Source organism: Podarcis bocagei (genome assembly GCF_964188305.1).
Source record: "Podarcis bocagei genome assembly, chromosome: 1".
In the NCBI taxonomy this organism is placed as follows: Eukaryota; Metazoa; Chordata; class Lepidosauria; order Squamata; family Lacertidae; genus Podarcis; species Podarcis bocagei.
The window spans coordinates 45,304,480-45,320,740 of NC_138125.1; the positions used below are offsets into that span (position 1 = coordinate 45,304,480).

Below are 16,261 nucleotides of genomic sequence, written 5' to 3' on the forward strand. Positions count from 1 at the left end.
TTACTTTTACAGTCAGCATGACCTTGACAGAAGAGATAACAGAACCAGTTTAAACCAGCTGTACTCAGCTTCTCTGAAGGAATTACCCAAACACCATGAACCTTCTGCTCGTTTCTTTCACACAGAGAAGTTTTCAGAACCCTCTTGAATTAATTAGAAGAGAAAAGATCTCTACACATCAGATCAATACTGCAACAATACTGAACCAAGAAATGCAAACTGACAAACTGAGCTCCAGCAAAACTAAAAGTGGAGAGGGAATTAGGCTGCTCAGTCCATCCTTAGTGGGGAACAGAATTATGCTCCCCCTAATCCTGCCAGCTACTTCTGCCTCCTTATACGTTTCCTTCCTTCCCTCTCTCATAGTACTAGAATACAGGGACATGGAAGATTCAGGGCAGGTAAAAGGAAGTACTTATTCACGCAGCACATAGCTAAACCTAAAGATGTAGTGAGGATCACCAAGGTGGATGGATTTATCAGAGTGTCAGACACATTCATAAAGTGTTATCAATGGCTACTGCTCATGACAGCTTTGCTGGGGATTACAAGTAGAGAGTTTTGCTACGCTCATGTGCTGTTTGTGAGGTTTTCATAGACATCTTGTTGGCCACAGGGAGAACAAGATGCTGGACTAAATGGGCCTTAAGTCTGATCCAGCAGGGCTTTCTTGAGCTGGCTTCCCACTCCCCAAAGTCCACCCCTACCCCAAAACAAACCGGCCTTATCTTGGGGAGACCTACCTGCTGGAGTGGAACTCCCAGCGCCCTCAAGGTGCTCACATGCTCTCCAAAGACAGCCATCCTTAGCTGCACACTAAACCGCCTCTGCAGAGGAAGAAGCACGAAGATGCCAAAGAGTGGGTCTCCAAAGGAGACTCCTTCAAACTGTTCAAGGAGGTTGATGTAGAGGTCATGGAAAGAAGCTAAGCCAGGGAGGGGAGCATCCAAGTTCAAGGAATCCAGGACTTTGGGCTGGCAGTAGAGGGAGAGGAGAGCAGCTGTGTAGCAATGGACAGGCCCTTCCAGGAACAAGTCGCTGCCCGTGAGGAAGACACACATAAGCCTTGCAAGTTTGGCTGCCGCCGAGATGCCCTGAAGGACCCTGGCTCTCCACGTCTCCAGCAAGAGGACCCACTGCAGGTTCTGAGTCACTGTGCGCACAAGATCCAGTGGGAGAGAACTCAGCCCAGCCCACCGGGTTTCTGCACCAGTCACACTGTTATAGAGGTTGATGAGAGGAAGGAACGGCCAATCGGAAGGCAGGATTGGCCCTTTGACCTCAGGAAGAATCATGGATTGGATTAAGTGTGTTCGTCCTTGGTAAACATCTCTGGAACGAACAAGGGCGGGCTCCAAGTAAGCAAAGTGAGAGAGGTAGCAGGCCTGGATCTGCGGGAGATGCTGGTATGCTTCCTCCAGTAAGGCACCACGACTAGGGAGGGGAGGAACAGCAGCGGCTGAGCCTGGCTGTGCTGGCTTCGCCTTTGAGCTCAAGTGCAGGAGGTCTGAGAAATCAGCAGCTTCTGGCCCCCCTGATTTGCCTTCCCTGTACAAAAGAGAGGGGGGGGAAGACAGGTGATGAATGCCAATGCTTTCTTGATTAATGCAATGATATTTGCTATTTGCTTATCTATTTCCTACAGCACAAGAGTAATCCCCAACAGTCTTATGATCTACGTTTTCACAAACAAAGATGCAGCGTGACTCCAGGGCGCTGCCCTAAGGAAATATATTCTACAGTGTGGCAGGTGCTGTTTATAAGTATGTATGAAGTGCCTAGCTGGAACAGAACAGAGAGAAGATTGCTAGAATAAATGCACCTCCAGGAATAGCTAGGGCAGCTCAGAAAGGGGTATAAAGGGGATTCCTGGCTGTAGAAAGGGCCTCTGAGTGTGTAGCACTCATTATCATAGCTTACAGCACCCTTCCCCATCTTGATGTTGCTGGACTCTAACTCCCAGCAACCACAGCCAACCAATGGCCAGGGATGATGGAAATTGGAGGCCACCGATCGTTTTTATACGTGGGAATCCATGTTTCCAAGGAGATTCAAACATTCAATTCCTTTTCTCATGACTATAAGCAGCCTCAACATAGTGAAATTTAATAACTTATTTTTGGGATGAGGAATATATTGAAAGGGAAATGGTCTGAACACATGGCAATTCCCATTTCAGCAGTTACAAGTGGAAAAGCAATAAAGATGGCATGGAGATTTAAAAGGCTTCACAGCTGGTGCAGAGAAGAGCAAGAAGTCACCCTTTGTCCTTCAGGGCCATGGAGCTGAATCAAAATGTTTCTTCAGCTATGTAGACAGCACAAGTATTAGTCATGATGGCTATATATTATCTCCAGGATCAGAGACGGTGTGCCTCGGAATATCAATTGTTGGGGATCAAAGAGGAACAGAATGGTAAGATAGTTGTGTCCTGCTTGTCATAAGCATCTGCTTATGATCTAAACACACTTTTAGTAACATCCAGCAAGACTCGTTTTATGTCTTCAACTCCCATTGCAAGGAAACCTAGAACAGGCTCCTCAGTAGGTTACTGAAACTAAAGCTCTGTAAATCTCTCTTTCCTTTTTTCCAAAACAGTTTCTCCACATCCTCATCTTTGGAAGGGTTACTCAAGGGGAGCGATGGGGAAGAGGTGGAAAGAGGGAGTGGAACTTACGGAATCAGTTTTGCATTGAAAACAAGGCCCAATAGGAGTTCATGAGCCAGGTGCTCACTGCCTGGCAACAAACGGCTTAACAATGCCATGGCAACGCAGTGATGGAGTGAAGCATGCTGGCTGTAATCCGGACAAGTACCTGCCTGCACAGGAAACAAAAATCCAGCATGTGAAAATGTTGCAGCCATGCGCATTGATACAGATATACGGGTCATGATATGACACAGGGCAGGGGCAGGAATAAAGGGAGATGTTCTATGCCTGCAAGAGTAGGCAGTTTTTTTATACTGATGAACAACCTCAGAAGATATCCTCCTACACATTGGCTTTTCACCATGAAGTCTGCGAATCAGTGCAACACAGTGCAACTCTGCATGGTGTTTATGCAACGTGGTGGGAGACAAGTTAAGGCAGATACTTCGGTTGGCCAAAATCTGGGCTTTACACAGTAGATCACTCAGATTTTCAGCCAGTTTCACCTTATGGTGAATGACTACACATGGCACAACCCCCAACTTTCCCACAACCCATAAGTCCCTTCAGATAGTCTCCTGCTCATGTTTGGGTGGCAAGGGAGTGGGTGGGAGTAGAAGCAGACAGCTTTAGGTCTCTGCAGACTGCTAAGATAATGCAGTATGTTTTCTTTATGGGTGGCAAATTGGGATGGGAGGTGGGGGAAAAACACCTATTGGCTTCTTTTGTCCATTTCATTATCAAAGGTGGGGAATGGAGAGTGGGGAACATTGCAAAGTGAATCAGTAGGTGCCAAATTCTATTGAGGAACCACAGCCTCATTCACTATGCCCCCTTCCCAGAAGGTTCTGTAATAAGTACATGGGCAAAGCCACACTGGTGTTCCTCAGATGTTTTGGACTACAACTCCCATCGGTCACAACCAGCATGTGCTGTAGTAAAACACATCTCGAGGGCTCTAGGCTGGTGATGGGTGGGCTAAGCAAACCAGAAGTGAAGATGGATACAAAGAGCTTACTACTTTCTGAGCCAGTGAAAGCACGTAATATTGAAAGTGGTACTCATGGCTCAAGAGCCAAGCAGAGGAAGGAGTTATAGAAGGCGGGTCAGCAGTCCAGCTCTGCAGCAGATAGTCTGTCACACCCTTCACGTCCAGTATGGAGACATACTGTGTTAAAAAAAAAAGGTAATGTCAGTTACCTGAATCTAGAGGGTGATAGTCTCCTTTAGCTAGTTTTTTTCTGTCATATAGAAATGCCATTCATATGCTCAGCTACTACAACATCCTTCTCATTGTCTGCTGGGATAATTGAAAACTGATGGTTTCCCCGGAGAGAACAATGCATGCTATATTCACATTTTAAGAGACATAGGAAAAGAGCCCATTTGTCTGGAAAAGTAATCATTTATGGTTACTGCTCCTTCTTTCTTACCAAGTCTGTCAATTTTACCTGCTCCGGGGCTTTTCAGACTTTTAACAACCCATCTGCAGAAGGAGAAAACAAGCTTGCTCCATCTTCCATGTGACAGCCCTTCAGATATTTGAAGATTGCTATTATGTCATCTCTCAGTCTTGTCTTCTTCTAGCTAAACATACCCAGCTCCTTCAGTTCCCTCAACCATTCCTCGTAAGGGTTGGTTTCCAACTGGGGTTCAAGATTGGAGGGAGGCTTGTACACAAGCACGCTTATAAACCATCTACAGAATTTGCCAAGTCGGGGTGTGTTTTTGCATGTGGTTCACATAGCCTCATGCCTCCTACATGCTTATAATTTTATAAAACTTGAAGAGGGTTTATATGCCTAAAGGCTAGACTTCAGGCTCTCATATGCCCAAGGGTTAGGCTTTCAGGGCTCGCTCAACCAACTCCTGGCTTTATTGCATCTGGTTACCTGAAACACATAAATGGAACACTGTTACAGTGTCCTGTTTACACTTTCTTCTCAGATGCAGGAAGTGTCCTCTGTTCTCTTTTTTGGAACAGAGCATGTCTCTAGCAGGAATGGCTTGAAGAACAGCAGAACAAAACACCAGGAGGGCTCACCTTGCCAACCAGCCCTTTGTGTACGGTGATGATGCTATCAACAAGCACCAGGAAGGCAGTAAGGAAAGGGAAAGGCGATTTAGAGCCTGCAAGGCTCATTGGGGGTTTGCCCCCAGTGCAGCTCAGAGAAATGATGCTGGGGAGAGATTCTGGCGCTGGAGAACAGGTTAAAGGATTGCACACAGCAGAGCATGGCCTGTGTGGAAAAGAGATAGATAGATAGATAGATAGATAGAGAGAGAGAGAGAGAGAGAGAGGTTATACTTCAGAAGGCAATGACTACTGAGAAAAAAGCAACTTATTAAAAAAAAAAATCCATGTGATTAAAGTGTTGCCAGCTAAAGAGAGAAATTCAATGGTATGTTAAGACAATAGTACCATCAAGGCAAGCATTCCCCACTTGACCCCACATGCTGTTCTGTGGGGGTCTGCTGACCAGCCCAGGGCCAATTGGGGATTTGTTTCATGTGCTAGGTTTGTCGGACAAAGTGGGACTCTACCCCCACAGACCACTCCCAGAGTGCCTTGTGAACAGACTCCTTCATTCCTTGGCTTCTTCAGCTTTGCCATATAGGTGGCTGCAGAAAGCACAATCCTGAACGTACAGTGCAACACTATCCTCTTGAAGAGCAGACAAACTTGCCCTCGTTATCTGGAAGCAAGTGCTCCAGAGGTATGCAGATGCCTAACTTCGCACATGATCTATTTGCCAACACCAGCACACACCTTGATCTGGCCATTAAGTAACACCCTGGCAAGAATCAAGAACCCTCTGCACCAAGGCAAACTAATATTCTGTGCCACAAAGCAGGAATCTGTGACCCGTGTAAATGATGCAGTTAAACGTATGCCCACGTTGCATAATTTACTCTGACTTTACGAGCGAGATCCAAAGACAAATAGGGACAGGAGCAGAAGGAAAGAAGACGCACAGCCCTGTCCGTCTAGCAGGACTGTTTCAGCTGCCCAAGGAATGACAGCACAGCACCACCGCTGCAAGATGCTCAACCAACTAGTCACACAAGCTTGTTGGCTTGCTGCAGCAGCAACAGACGTGGGCACAGATTTTACCTGAGCATTTCCCAGAGGTTCTGCATGACTGGCTGGCTGAGGAGAGGCAGCAGCAGCGCTGATGTCAGATGCTCCACTTCCTCTAAGGAGTCAATGGGGTTTACTGATGGCTGTGAGGGGGGAAACGGGAGGAAAAAGGCGTTTTTGTGAAAACTCTGAACTTAAGCCAACAACATATACAGTGCATGAGTCAGACCTATTGATTTCCTTCCTTTTTAAATTCAAGATGCTGCAGGCACATGATTTTGCCTCATGACATTGTCCAGGACAGTGATTTATTATGTATGATCAATGCCTCCAAACATATTTGCCCAGGGATGTTTTATTAAAGAACTTGAGTACAAGGCAAGAGCACAGCAAGAAGGGGCTAATGTAGTGGTTATCAAACTCATTGTCTCTTTCCCTGCCTCACAGGAAAATTGCAGGACATCTTGGCAGATCACTTAATAATTATTCTACCTGTTGTAGCAATTGTATGTTGAATGTGCTAGATGCTGCAAGGTTTATCATTGTATCAAAAGAGATCTGCCATTGTCCACCTGAATGAAGCTTGCAACCACTGCTGGTCCATGGACCGGAGTTTGGGAACTCCTGGGCTGGTGTAACTGCCCTAATGCTTCAAGTGGGACAGCTGAAGAGTCTCCTTACAGGCCCTTGCAAATCCAGGACTCTTTAATTCAGCTCCTTGCAAGATATAGAGATCAATCACTACTTTTCTGTATGGAATTAGAACTGGGTCAAGAGTGTCAAAATATATTGAACAACTGGCAAGGAGGAAACTGTTCTTTCCTGTTCATGCTCTACAGTTGACTACCACTGTCTCCTTCCAAACAGGAGCTTTTCCTCCTTTCCTGTGCTGTAAGGGTGACATCAAACAAAACAGAGGAATACAGAGATGCACACTGTACTCCTCCTGCTCTAGATAAGCTTTGGATGAATGGAAAAAGTGCTCAGACACAAGCCTGGTTCACACGTAATGCTAATCCATAGTTTCTTTAGGTTAACAATGGCTTGTTTGAAGACTACCCATGATTTGTTTTCTGGCAACGAATTTGAAAACAATACAGAACAAACACATATCTTTATTTGCTTTTTGTACGGTTTCTAAAACTATTTTAGTTGTTTTTATGGTTTGTAAATTCCTTTGAGACTTGATATGTAGAAGGAGACTTGTAATCCGCCCCCCCCCCCACATAAACTAAGAACATAAAATGAATGAATTAAAGTGAAGCTTATGAACCACAGCTTGTTTAACTATGATTTGGTGTCATGTCCAAAACAAGGAGCTGCGTCTGGCCATCCCACCCCAGATGCTCACCAAGCTATAAAACTATTACACAAGAACAGCTGGAAAATAAATCAAGTTCTGGAAAAACAGCCCATGACTTGTTTGCTTGTTGGTGAGTCTACTCATGGCTTGTTGGACAAGCAATGGGTTACTGCCATGTGTGAATGCAGCTACAGAATGCATATGTGGCTCTGGCTATGGTCAGGCCTCAAACAATCCAAGTATAATCAATAACAAAATTATTTTCATTTGCTTGGTGATTACATAAAGAATTTTTGACTGGAAGTTGCTTCAGAAAAGCTCCTGAAGGTCATTTCAACAGGGGCTGAAAACTACTGCTAAATCTTTTCCACTTGATTTAGAAAGTTTCTGATGCTTTTGACACTCTCCCCATGAATGGGGGAAGAGATATATTAAGCTGATCCTGTCCAGAGTCATCCTAGTAAAACCAGGTTAACCAAGGTAGGGCCTCCAGATGTTGTTGGACTCCAACTCCCATAAGCCCCAGCCAGGATGTCCAGTGGCCAGGAATGATGGGAACTGTGGTCCAGCAACATATGGAGGGTACCATGCTTGGCAAATTATAAGACTGAAAGACACTGAGACCAGCTGCAAGGTTCACCTGAATTTACAAAGGAACCCAGAAGACAGGCACCTGTATCATTTCAGTTAAGACAACTGGACTTCCTTCCCTTGACTGCACTCCAAGCCTTGTCCGGACAGATAGTTGCACTGGGGAATAAGGCATCAACCCAACAGACAGTTGCAAGAGACGCTTCTTTGGTTTTCACAGGCCTCACCTGCTGATTGCAGTGACTGTAATAGGCTGCCATGTAAAGGACATAAGCTGTTGTGAGGGGCTGCAGTGCCTGCCAGATCTCCAGCTGGGTTATTTGTTCAAGGCATCCTTTCAGTTGCATTTCAATGATGGGCCTGAAGCCCGATACCTGACTCCAGGTGACTGGCGAAGGTGGAATCTGGCCACCACCTTCTGGATCACTCCTGAAACAGAAAAGAGAAACCATGAAGGGGGGAGGTAAGCTTCAAACTGCTAATGCCAACTGACTGATCAGCCTAAAAGATTCAGTGACTGTGGAACATGTTTTAGGATGCTTTCATTGTTGTCCGGTTTTACTATTTAACGCTTTGTTGAGAAGTGGTAGATATTCTGAATGAAATAAATGAACAAACTTTACTCATGAGAGTATTGTTTATATCTTGTTTATATTATGTCTATATTGTTTATATTATGTCTACAACTAGATGGCTTCACAAGCAAGCTGAACTGGTGCCTTGCCCTAATCTTATCTATTATTAAATTATTACTACACTTATATCCCAAGGAGTCCACACTGCATACATGGTGCCCCCCCCCATTGTATCTTCACAACCCTGGCAGGTAGGTTAGCTGAGAGGTGAAGACCAGACCCATGTCACCCAGTAAACTACATGGATTAATCAGGATTTGAACTCTAACTATATTTACATGCCACCCAATAACTGTTTAATCAGAGCAGACCTACTAAAATGAGTGAACCTAACTTAATCATGATCATTCATTTCAGTGGGCCTCCTCTCAGTAAAACTAAGTTGAATATCAGATAAGTTCTCCGGGCAACTAACAATAATGGCACTATAAATAAAAATCAGAGAGTAAGTATAACCAAACAACAACAACAACACACCACTCAGTGTATTAGTACAAATGGGGAAAGCAACATAACAGTCATAAGCTCCACTTATGGATGAGAATTGAAATGACCTTGTTCCAAGTAATTGAGAGATGGGGAACAGGGGAGCAAAAGAAACAAGAATGTGTTATTTCTAAGCAAGGTTTCAGCAGTTGTTTGGCTGGAGAGGATTCATCAAGTTGCAGTTTTAATATTTGTCAATTTTGTGCCATCTGTAATATTTTCACTGATGTTTTGCAAGCTGCCAAGAGACTGCGAAACAAGCAGAATATAAATTCATCCATTCATTTATTGTTTTAATTTAAGATAGGAAATGGTCAAGGCCCTTGGCTGATCAAAGATTAAGAGCCGCTTCACACGTGCACAGATATCACTTGATTCCTAATTACAAGTCCTTTTCCAGTTCAATAGATATATTTGCTGTTGACTTCAATTTTGTAGGACTTGTAGACAAAACATGACCTTGCTCGTACATCTTTCACAGCTTTCCCATGAGAAAAACAACCTCATCCAAGTCAGCCAGTATTTTCCAACCTATTTCCATTCTTGTAATGTCTGTGAATCCCCTCTAGAGGGATTCTGGTTACTTAGTATTCCTTTCACTTCCAGTCCAAAAATCAAGTTAATTTGTTTCAGTCCTTTCTTATTTTCAACAACTTATAACAATATAACCGGCTAAACCAAAGCTTTCTATTTTTTCCGACTTTGACAGCTAATTTGACAGCTGTCAAAATCTTCTGTAACTCCTCAGCAGGCTCCTCTCGTGGATCACTCCCGGTCCCGGGAAGGGTGGCACTTGATCAGAAAATAAGCTCTTATCCTCCAGCACAGTAACTTATACTTTTAAATCCGTGGAATTAATAACTTTTATCCAAAAAGGAAAAAAAGACTCTTCTCTCGACCTTAGTTGTCAAATCCTTGCTTTAAAATGTTTACAATTCCTAATTACAGAAACTCATGCGACTGATAATTCTTGGGTTCAATCTAAAGGTGTCCCTTTGGCTCGCAGAAAAGCTTTCAATTCAGATGATGTTACCACAAACAGAAGCGGGGGTTAATTTTCATTGATAACCCCAGCAGGCTGCAGCATCACCTTCCATTCTGTTCTAGAAAGTTATCCAACCTTCTGGAGCAGATTTACTGAGGGTGCAGGGGGCTGCAAAGGGAAACTGGCAAAAGTCACCTCCCTTCCTCTTCCACTAGCAGAGGCACACAATAGTTTTAAAGCCCCTCCACAAGCAAAAGAGAACAATGGGATTCAACCCATTATGTCTGCAGCGATGAGAGTTCCATTTGCGGGATGCAGGACACAAGCCGAATTCACACAGAACAGCTCTCATACTGCAACAGCACTTTTCTCTGATGCTGGACACATTACGCCTCTAGCGGAGTGTTTTTTCCTTGGTTTGCCCCTGCAGCCTACCAGTCCCATATGCTTTCCTTCAAAGTGCTCCCACCCCTGTCACTCACTCCCATCAGAGAAACCTCTTTCACTGAGCCAGGTATTTATTTACACCCACCCAAATGATTATCTTCTCAATCAAATTCACTGCCAACCTCCACTGCTGCAGCACGAACAAATCTCGGGTTTTGCTGGACTCAGCAGTGGATTCCTAGGGAATACCACAATCAACTGCTCTTCAGCAAAGTCTAATTATTTCCTCCCACTCATCCTAAGAAGAGGGAAATGGAAGAAAAAGAGATACAAAAATAGGGGACTAAAGCAGGACACACACAGGGAAGACTAGAACGCCTCTTTGAAGGGCAATTAATCTGACAAGACTGCTGGGCTGAAAGAACATTGATGGTCACAACCTTACTTGCCGAAGTGATCAGTTTTTACCGAGGTATCATCACCACCCTTATAAATACCTTCCTCACAACTATAGAAAGCCAGAGAAGCTCTGTCACAATTCTCATCGCCAGTCGTGCAGACAGCTGTTATGAAAAGGACAGAAACTTCAATACCACTTTCAGTCACAGAACAGCAATTTTTTTGTCTCCAGGAAGCTTCCATCATGTCTGGTTATGTGTTGTACTCTCTCAAAAGTTTTCAAAGGCAAACAGCCTCCGGTAAATTAACCCTACACCTAGACTCTCTTTGTCTGTATTCTGCTTTTAAAGTGACCATGTCAAGCAGGACACAGAGACAGCTCTTAAGTACAAAAAAATTAAAACATCCATATTTTTCACATTTAAAGCCCGAAAACGATTTTCCAACAATGGTGGTGGTGTTCACTCATTTTTGTACACAAAAGAATGGGTAAATTATCTTCACTTTGCTTCACATAAAAGTGCCCGGGATTTATTATTTATCTGTACATATTCAACAGCCATCTTATGTTTTAAAAGCCTATAATAATCTCACACCAGAACAAGCATGTGGCTATGTCAGGCTGCATATGATATAATTTAGGAAAGCTGCTTTGTAAACAATAGCCTGTTCTCTTCCCCACCCACCCCATCATTTTGAAGGTAACTGGCTCTCCCCCATCATTTAAAATCCTTTCCTGCCCTTCACTTCAAGTGCCACTTTCCCAAAACAAGTGATGAGAATTCTGCACGGCCCATTTGAAAGAAAAACCAGAGAAATTGATTCACCTATATTTCAGAGAGAGCCAATTCACTAACTGCTAGTTTCTCTTTGTAAGGAAGCACTTAACGGCAGAATTTCAACAAACCCTACATTTAGTGCCGAGTGTTATTTGGCCATTGCAGAAAGCTGACATGTGATGGCACCCTCGATTCTTAGAAGCAGGAGTGCCACAGCTCTCGTTCAAAATGAAACTTCTCTAAAAACAAGAATAAAGGCAAATAATAAGGTTGCGCTCACAAACCCATTCCCTCGCTCAGTTACCCTTTTGAAACAACCTGATATTGTGGGTGGTTTATCTTGTGGCTTTGCAAATGCTTCTGCCTGGATGGAATGTCTCTTTGATATGGGATAACGCCTCTTGCTTGCCGGGTACGGGCAAGTTTACCTCTGACTTTTGCATTGCTGGAATGTAGCAGCACACAGTACAGAGGCCATTATGTGGAAGAAAAACATCCACACATACAGGCAGGGAATGGTTTTCAAGCAGATAATGCAGCAACCTTGCTGAAGCTACACAGAACTGAGTCTGCTCAGTGCATGAATTGGGGTCTGATGGGGACCCTGCATGAAAGGCAGCGTATGACCATTTGATGGCTTCTGTGAAGGCTGTTCTTTTTTGGGCAGGCTTTTTAAAATCAATGGCTGCTGTATACCACTTCCACACCACCCAATATTTTTGTCCCCCAAATCAGGATGTCAGGAGGGGAGCACTTTCCAGTCCGGTGCTCTGGCGATCGTGTGCAGGGTAGTCCCAGAGCGCCAGACCAGAAGGTGCTCTGGCACTCGTCAACAGGGACACACCAAAGCGCCTTCTGCTCCAGCGCTCTGGCACGAGGATTCACACCAGAGCACTGGACAAAAAAGTGGACTTGTAAAAGGGTAAAAGTATTGGGAAACGATATACAATGAATTGAAAAAAAATGGTTTAAAGTACCTTTCCCCAAAAAACCCCAGAGCCCTTTCTGTCAGGGATAATTCAGAGGGAAATTCCCAGGTGTCAAAAAAGATGTATGCTACTACTGTGGCCCATGTTTTGCTAGTCCAAAAACGGAAAACGAGCGAGGTCCCAAGCAAAGAAGAATAGCAATTTAAACTGATGGAATATGCACAGCTTGTAGATTTAACATAGAGAATAAGAGAACAAGAAGAACATACATTTAAGGAAGACTGGAATATGTTTACTGAATATATGGGTGAAAATTGTGTTCATTTAAAAACGCTGGTAGCACTAAGATAAATTCAACAGTGTTTTGATGGATGTAATAATGGATTACTGAATGGTTTAGTTCATGTAAAATATGCAGGGATGTGTGGTATGCAAAATGAACCAAGGAAAGAGAAGCAGGGAAGTCATTGATTTAAGGTTGTCTAAATGAATCTTTTGAAATGTAATTTGGAAAAATTTAGTAAAAATTATAAAAAAGTGCACAGGACAAAAAAGAGGAAATTTCAGGATCCTAACAGAAGCTATGACTGGCATCTAGGGAACAGCAGGTGAGGGCCAATACCCTCGTGTCTTACTTGCGAGTTTCCCATAGGCCTTTGCTTGAGATGCTGGACTAGATGGGACTTTGGTGTGATTGTAACTTACATTAAAGGTAAAGGGACCCCTGACCATGAGGTCCAGTCTTGACCGACTCTGGGGTTGCGGCGCTCATCTCGCTTTATTGGCCGAGGGAGCCAGTGTACAGCTTCTGGGTCATGTGGCCAGCATGACTAAGCCGCTTCTGGCGAACCAGAGCAGCGCACGGAAACGCCGTTTACCTTCCCACCGGAGCGGTACCTACTTATCTACTTGCACTTTGACGTGCTTTCAAACTACAAAGTTGTTAATTCATCATCTCCCTCACGTTATACCTGCTATTTCTTATCTCCTTTAACTATTATTACTTGCATATTGTTTATTATATTGTAATCTGTCTTGACATCTGGTTTAAAAATTCAAACAAAAACCTTTACAAGTAAATAAATAATAAAAAAGCATTCTGGTGAGTGATGCAAACTCATGTTGCTACCGCAGAATGTGCCTTTTTAGAAAACACACACACACAGGACTGGCAAGAGAAGGTGGCGATACCTGCTAAGCTGGGCTTGCAGTTCTGCCCTGCAGCCGGCCGTCTGTGTCACTTGAGTAAGCAGCGTCACCATGGCTGTAGCTCGCTGGACAGAAAGTTCAAATAGAGAGTTGTTCTCCTGAAAACTACCAGCCAATTGAGCCAGGGATGGGACCATCTTCATTAGCACAGGATAGAGATCCCTGTAAATTGGAGAAAATGTATGAGGTGCGGGGGGGGGGGGAATCACAGGACATTGACTCATTGTTACAAATAATTTGTTTACTCCCAGCACAATCCAAATTCCCATAAGACTTTGTGACTGACCCATATTCTGCAGAGAAAAGGCTTCCTGCTTCTCAAAGCGTTTGATAAAATGAACCAAAAGTTCATTTTTTTAAAGCAGGAAAAGATAAAGCTTGAATAGAAATGAGGATTTTCCTATGCAACCGAAAGACATCATTTCAACCTTACTTACATTTTTAACATCTTTCTCAGTAAAGATAAGAGAATTAACATCTTACATGGTCATGGCAGGCAGAACAGCCTATATGCCAAAATGTGAAGATGTAAAACAAGGCAACTTTGCAGAAAAGAGTATCACTCATTACCAATTTACTTTGGTTGCTGGTTTGAATACAGCTGTTTAGGGATCAGTTCTTGTGGCAATGATCAGCTGCACCTAGTGTCACTCACTGATACAAAACTAGCATTTGAGCATACATAACCATTACAAAGTGGACCCATTCTGGTTTGTGAAAACCAGTCTGGAGAACTGGATTTTCTGCTGGCCCAGAGGCGTCAACACCTCTCCCTGCTAATGAGCGACCTCAAATCTGCAAGCCTCAGATACGGGCCTCGCTAACAAGCCCAGTGACTGAGCCCACAGATACCTCACCTCAATTCCAACCTCCTTCATTCAGGGGATGTTGCAGAAAAGGAGGCTAAGCGACCATTTCAGAGACAGTCATTATTTGCTTCCTAGATTCTTGTCAAACTGACTTCCCTGGTAACTGTGTAGATTAGTGGGTTTTTTCGCTTGTTATCTATCCTGGTTTAGAGATTAATAGGGGCAAAAAAAACCTAGTGATCTTCTCAGATGTGGCCTTCTAATGTTCTTGATGACATGGGAGAGATATACCTCTCTCCTGCCAAGTCGCTGCTGCAGTTTATACAAGCTCCTTCCTCTCCTGCCTACTGCAAAAGAAAGAATGCAATACGCAGGTGGAGAAGGGAATGGCAGATCAACCACTATGGTGAGCCATCACTATGGTTCACACTAAGACTGGCTCTGCCAGTGCAATTGCACCACACTCAACCATAGTGATGGTGATGGTGAGCAGAAGTTTCCTATGCTGCAGCTGGGCAAGGGTTTTTCTTTTTTGGCAGGTAGGGAGAAGATGTGCCTTATTCTGAAAACACACCCAAAGAGATCACAGGCCTGACCGTAGCCGGTGGCCACAGCCCACAAGCAGAAAGCTTCAGTGTTCATCCTTATGGCTTCCTCTATCCTCAGGGGAAGGTCTTTGGGATCTTCAGCTACGAAGCGACCCAGCCGACTCTTCAGTTCGAACTTATTAAGCTGTGAATAAGAAGCAGACAGCAGAGTAAGATGCAGGACCTTAGGGGAGAGTAACCCATACGGAGATCCGAGGAGGAACACCTAATGATAGCCACTGGAGGAGAGGGCTTTAAAATGGGATCGGGCAAGTCCATTAGGGATAGAAGTGTCAATGGCTGGTGACCATGATGGTTAAATCCACAATCACATGCACTGAACTACGGAACACCAGTTGCTAGCATCCCTTACTTGTGGACTTTCTGGGTACAACTGGTTGGCTGCTATGGGAAGCGTGCTAGGCAAGATGGATCATTGGGAGTGAGTCAGCCGGTCTCATACCCAATAGCAGATGGCTTGGTGTAGCGGAGGCAGCCACATGACCTCCAGTCAGTCCTATTGCTGCTACTTACTGGGAAGTAGAGGAGGAGAGAGGAGAGGAGGTGGGGAGGCTGGCACAGTGCAAACACACCAGACTGGCTCTGCCAGTGCAACTGCACCACACCCAACCTTGCCACCACCTTGTCCTGCCACTTCTGCATTTCAGTAAGCAGCTACCCCACCACCCCACCTCCTGCCACTGCTTCTACCCCGTCTTAAAGTTTCATGGAAATCAATGGAAGCGGCGTTAAAAATGAGCACTCCTTTTCTTCTTACTTCCCATTGCACTTCCTTGCCATTGAACCTTCCCAGCTCAGTGCCTGTCCTTCAACCACTTTCTCCTTGCCCTCTGCAACCCAAGCATTACTTATTTCAAGCACATGATTTGTTTCCATTATACCAAAAATTGATGTGTGTCTGTGTGGACCTATAGAGAATGCCAACAGCCATCTCTGGGGAAATAGAGTACGATACGATAATCTTTATTGCCATTGTCCCATACAGAACAACGAAATTGAAAAAATCTACATCAGACATTCAAAATTATTATTATTATTATTATTTATTTATACCCCGCCCAACTGGCTGGGTTTCCCCAACCACTCTGGGCGGCTTCCATCAGAACACTAAAATACAATAACCTTAAAACATTAAAAGCTTCCCTAAACAGGGCTGCCTTCAGATGTCTTCTAAAAGTTTTGGTAGTTATTTTTCTCTTTGACATCTGGTGGGAGGGCGTTCCACAGGGCGGGTGCCACTACCCACAAGCCTGCTATCCCAGCTATCCCAGCCTGGATAGCCCCTAAAAACTCTGATACCCCATAATTGAATACAATATACTCACATAAAGGCTACCTTACACTGCGTTTAAAACCAAAATTGCATTTGGATAGAAACTGTTTCTCAGGTGGCTCAGTAACCAGGCTTC

General features: G+C 44.1%; 1 protein-coding gene across 3 annotated transcripts in view; it reads right to left on the reverse strand.

Moving 5' to 3' along the window:
- Nucleotides 1-16,261, reverse strand: part of RPAP1 (RNA polymerase II associated protein 1) — a 48,040-nt gene that overhangs the window by 4,062 nt on the left and 27,717 nt on the right. For all 3 annotated transcript variants that reach the window (XM_081207889.1, XM_081207890.1, XM_081207891.1), the window contains 8 exons: nucleotides 14,819-14,976; nucleotides 13,418-13,597; nucleotides 7,854-8,055; nucleotides 5,766-5,875; nucleotides 4,695-4,890; nucleotides 3,669-3,818; nucleotides 2,678-2,820; nucleotides 744-1,548 (listed from right to left, as the gene is read on the reverse strand). In XM_081207889.1, coding sequence (XP_081064015.1) covers nucleotides 744-1,548; nucleotides 2,678-2,820; nucleotides 3,669-3,818; nucleotides 4,695-4,890; nucleotides 5,766-5,875; nucleotides 7,854-8,055; nucleotides 13,418-13,597; nucleotides 14,819-14,976 — 1,944 coding nt within the window. The remainder of the gene's footprint in view (nucleotides 1-743; nucleotides 1,549-2,677; nucleotides 2,821-3,668; nucleotides 3,819-4,694; nucleotides 4,891-5,765; nucleotides 5,876-7,853; nucleotides 8,056-13,417; nucleotides 13,598-14,818; nucleotides 14,977-16,261) is intronic.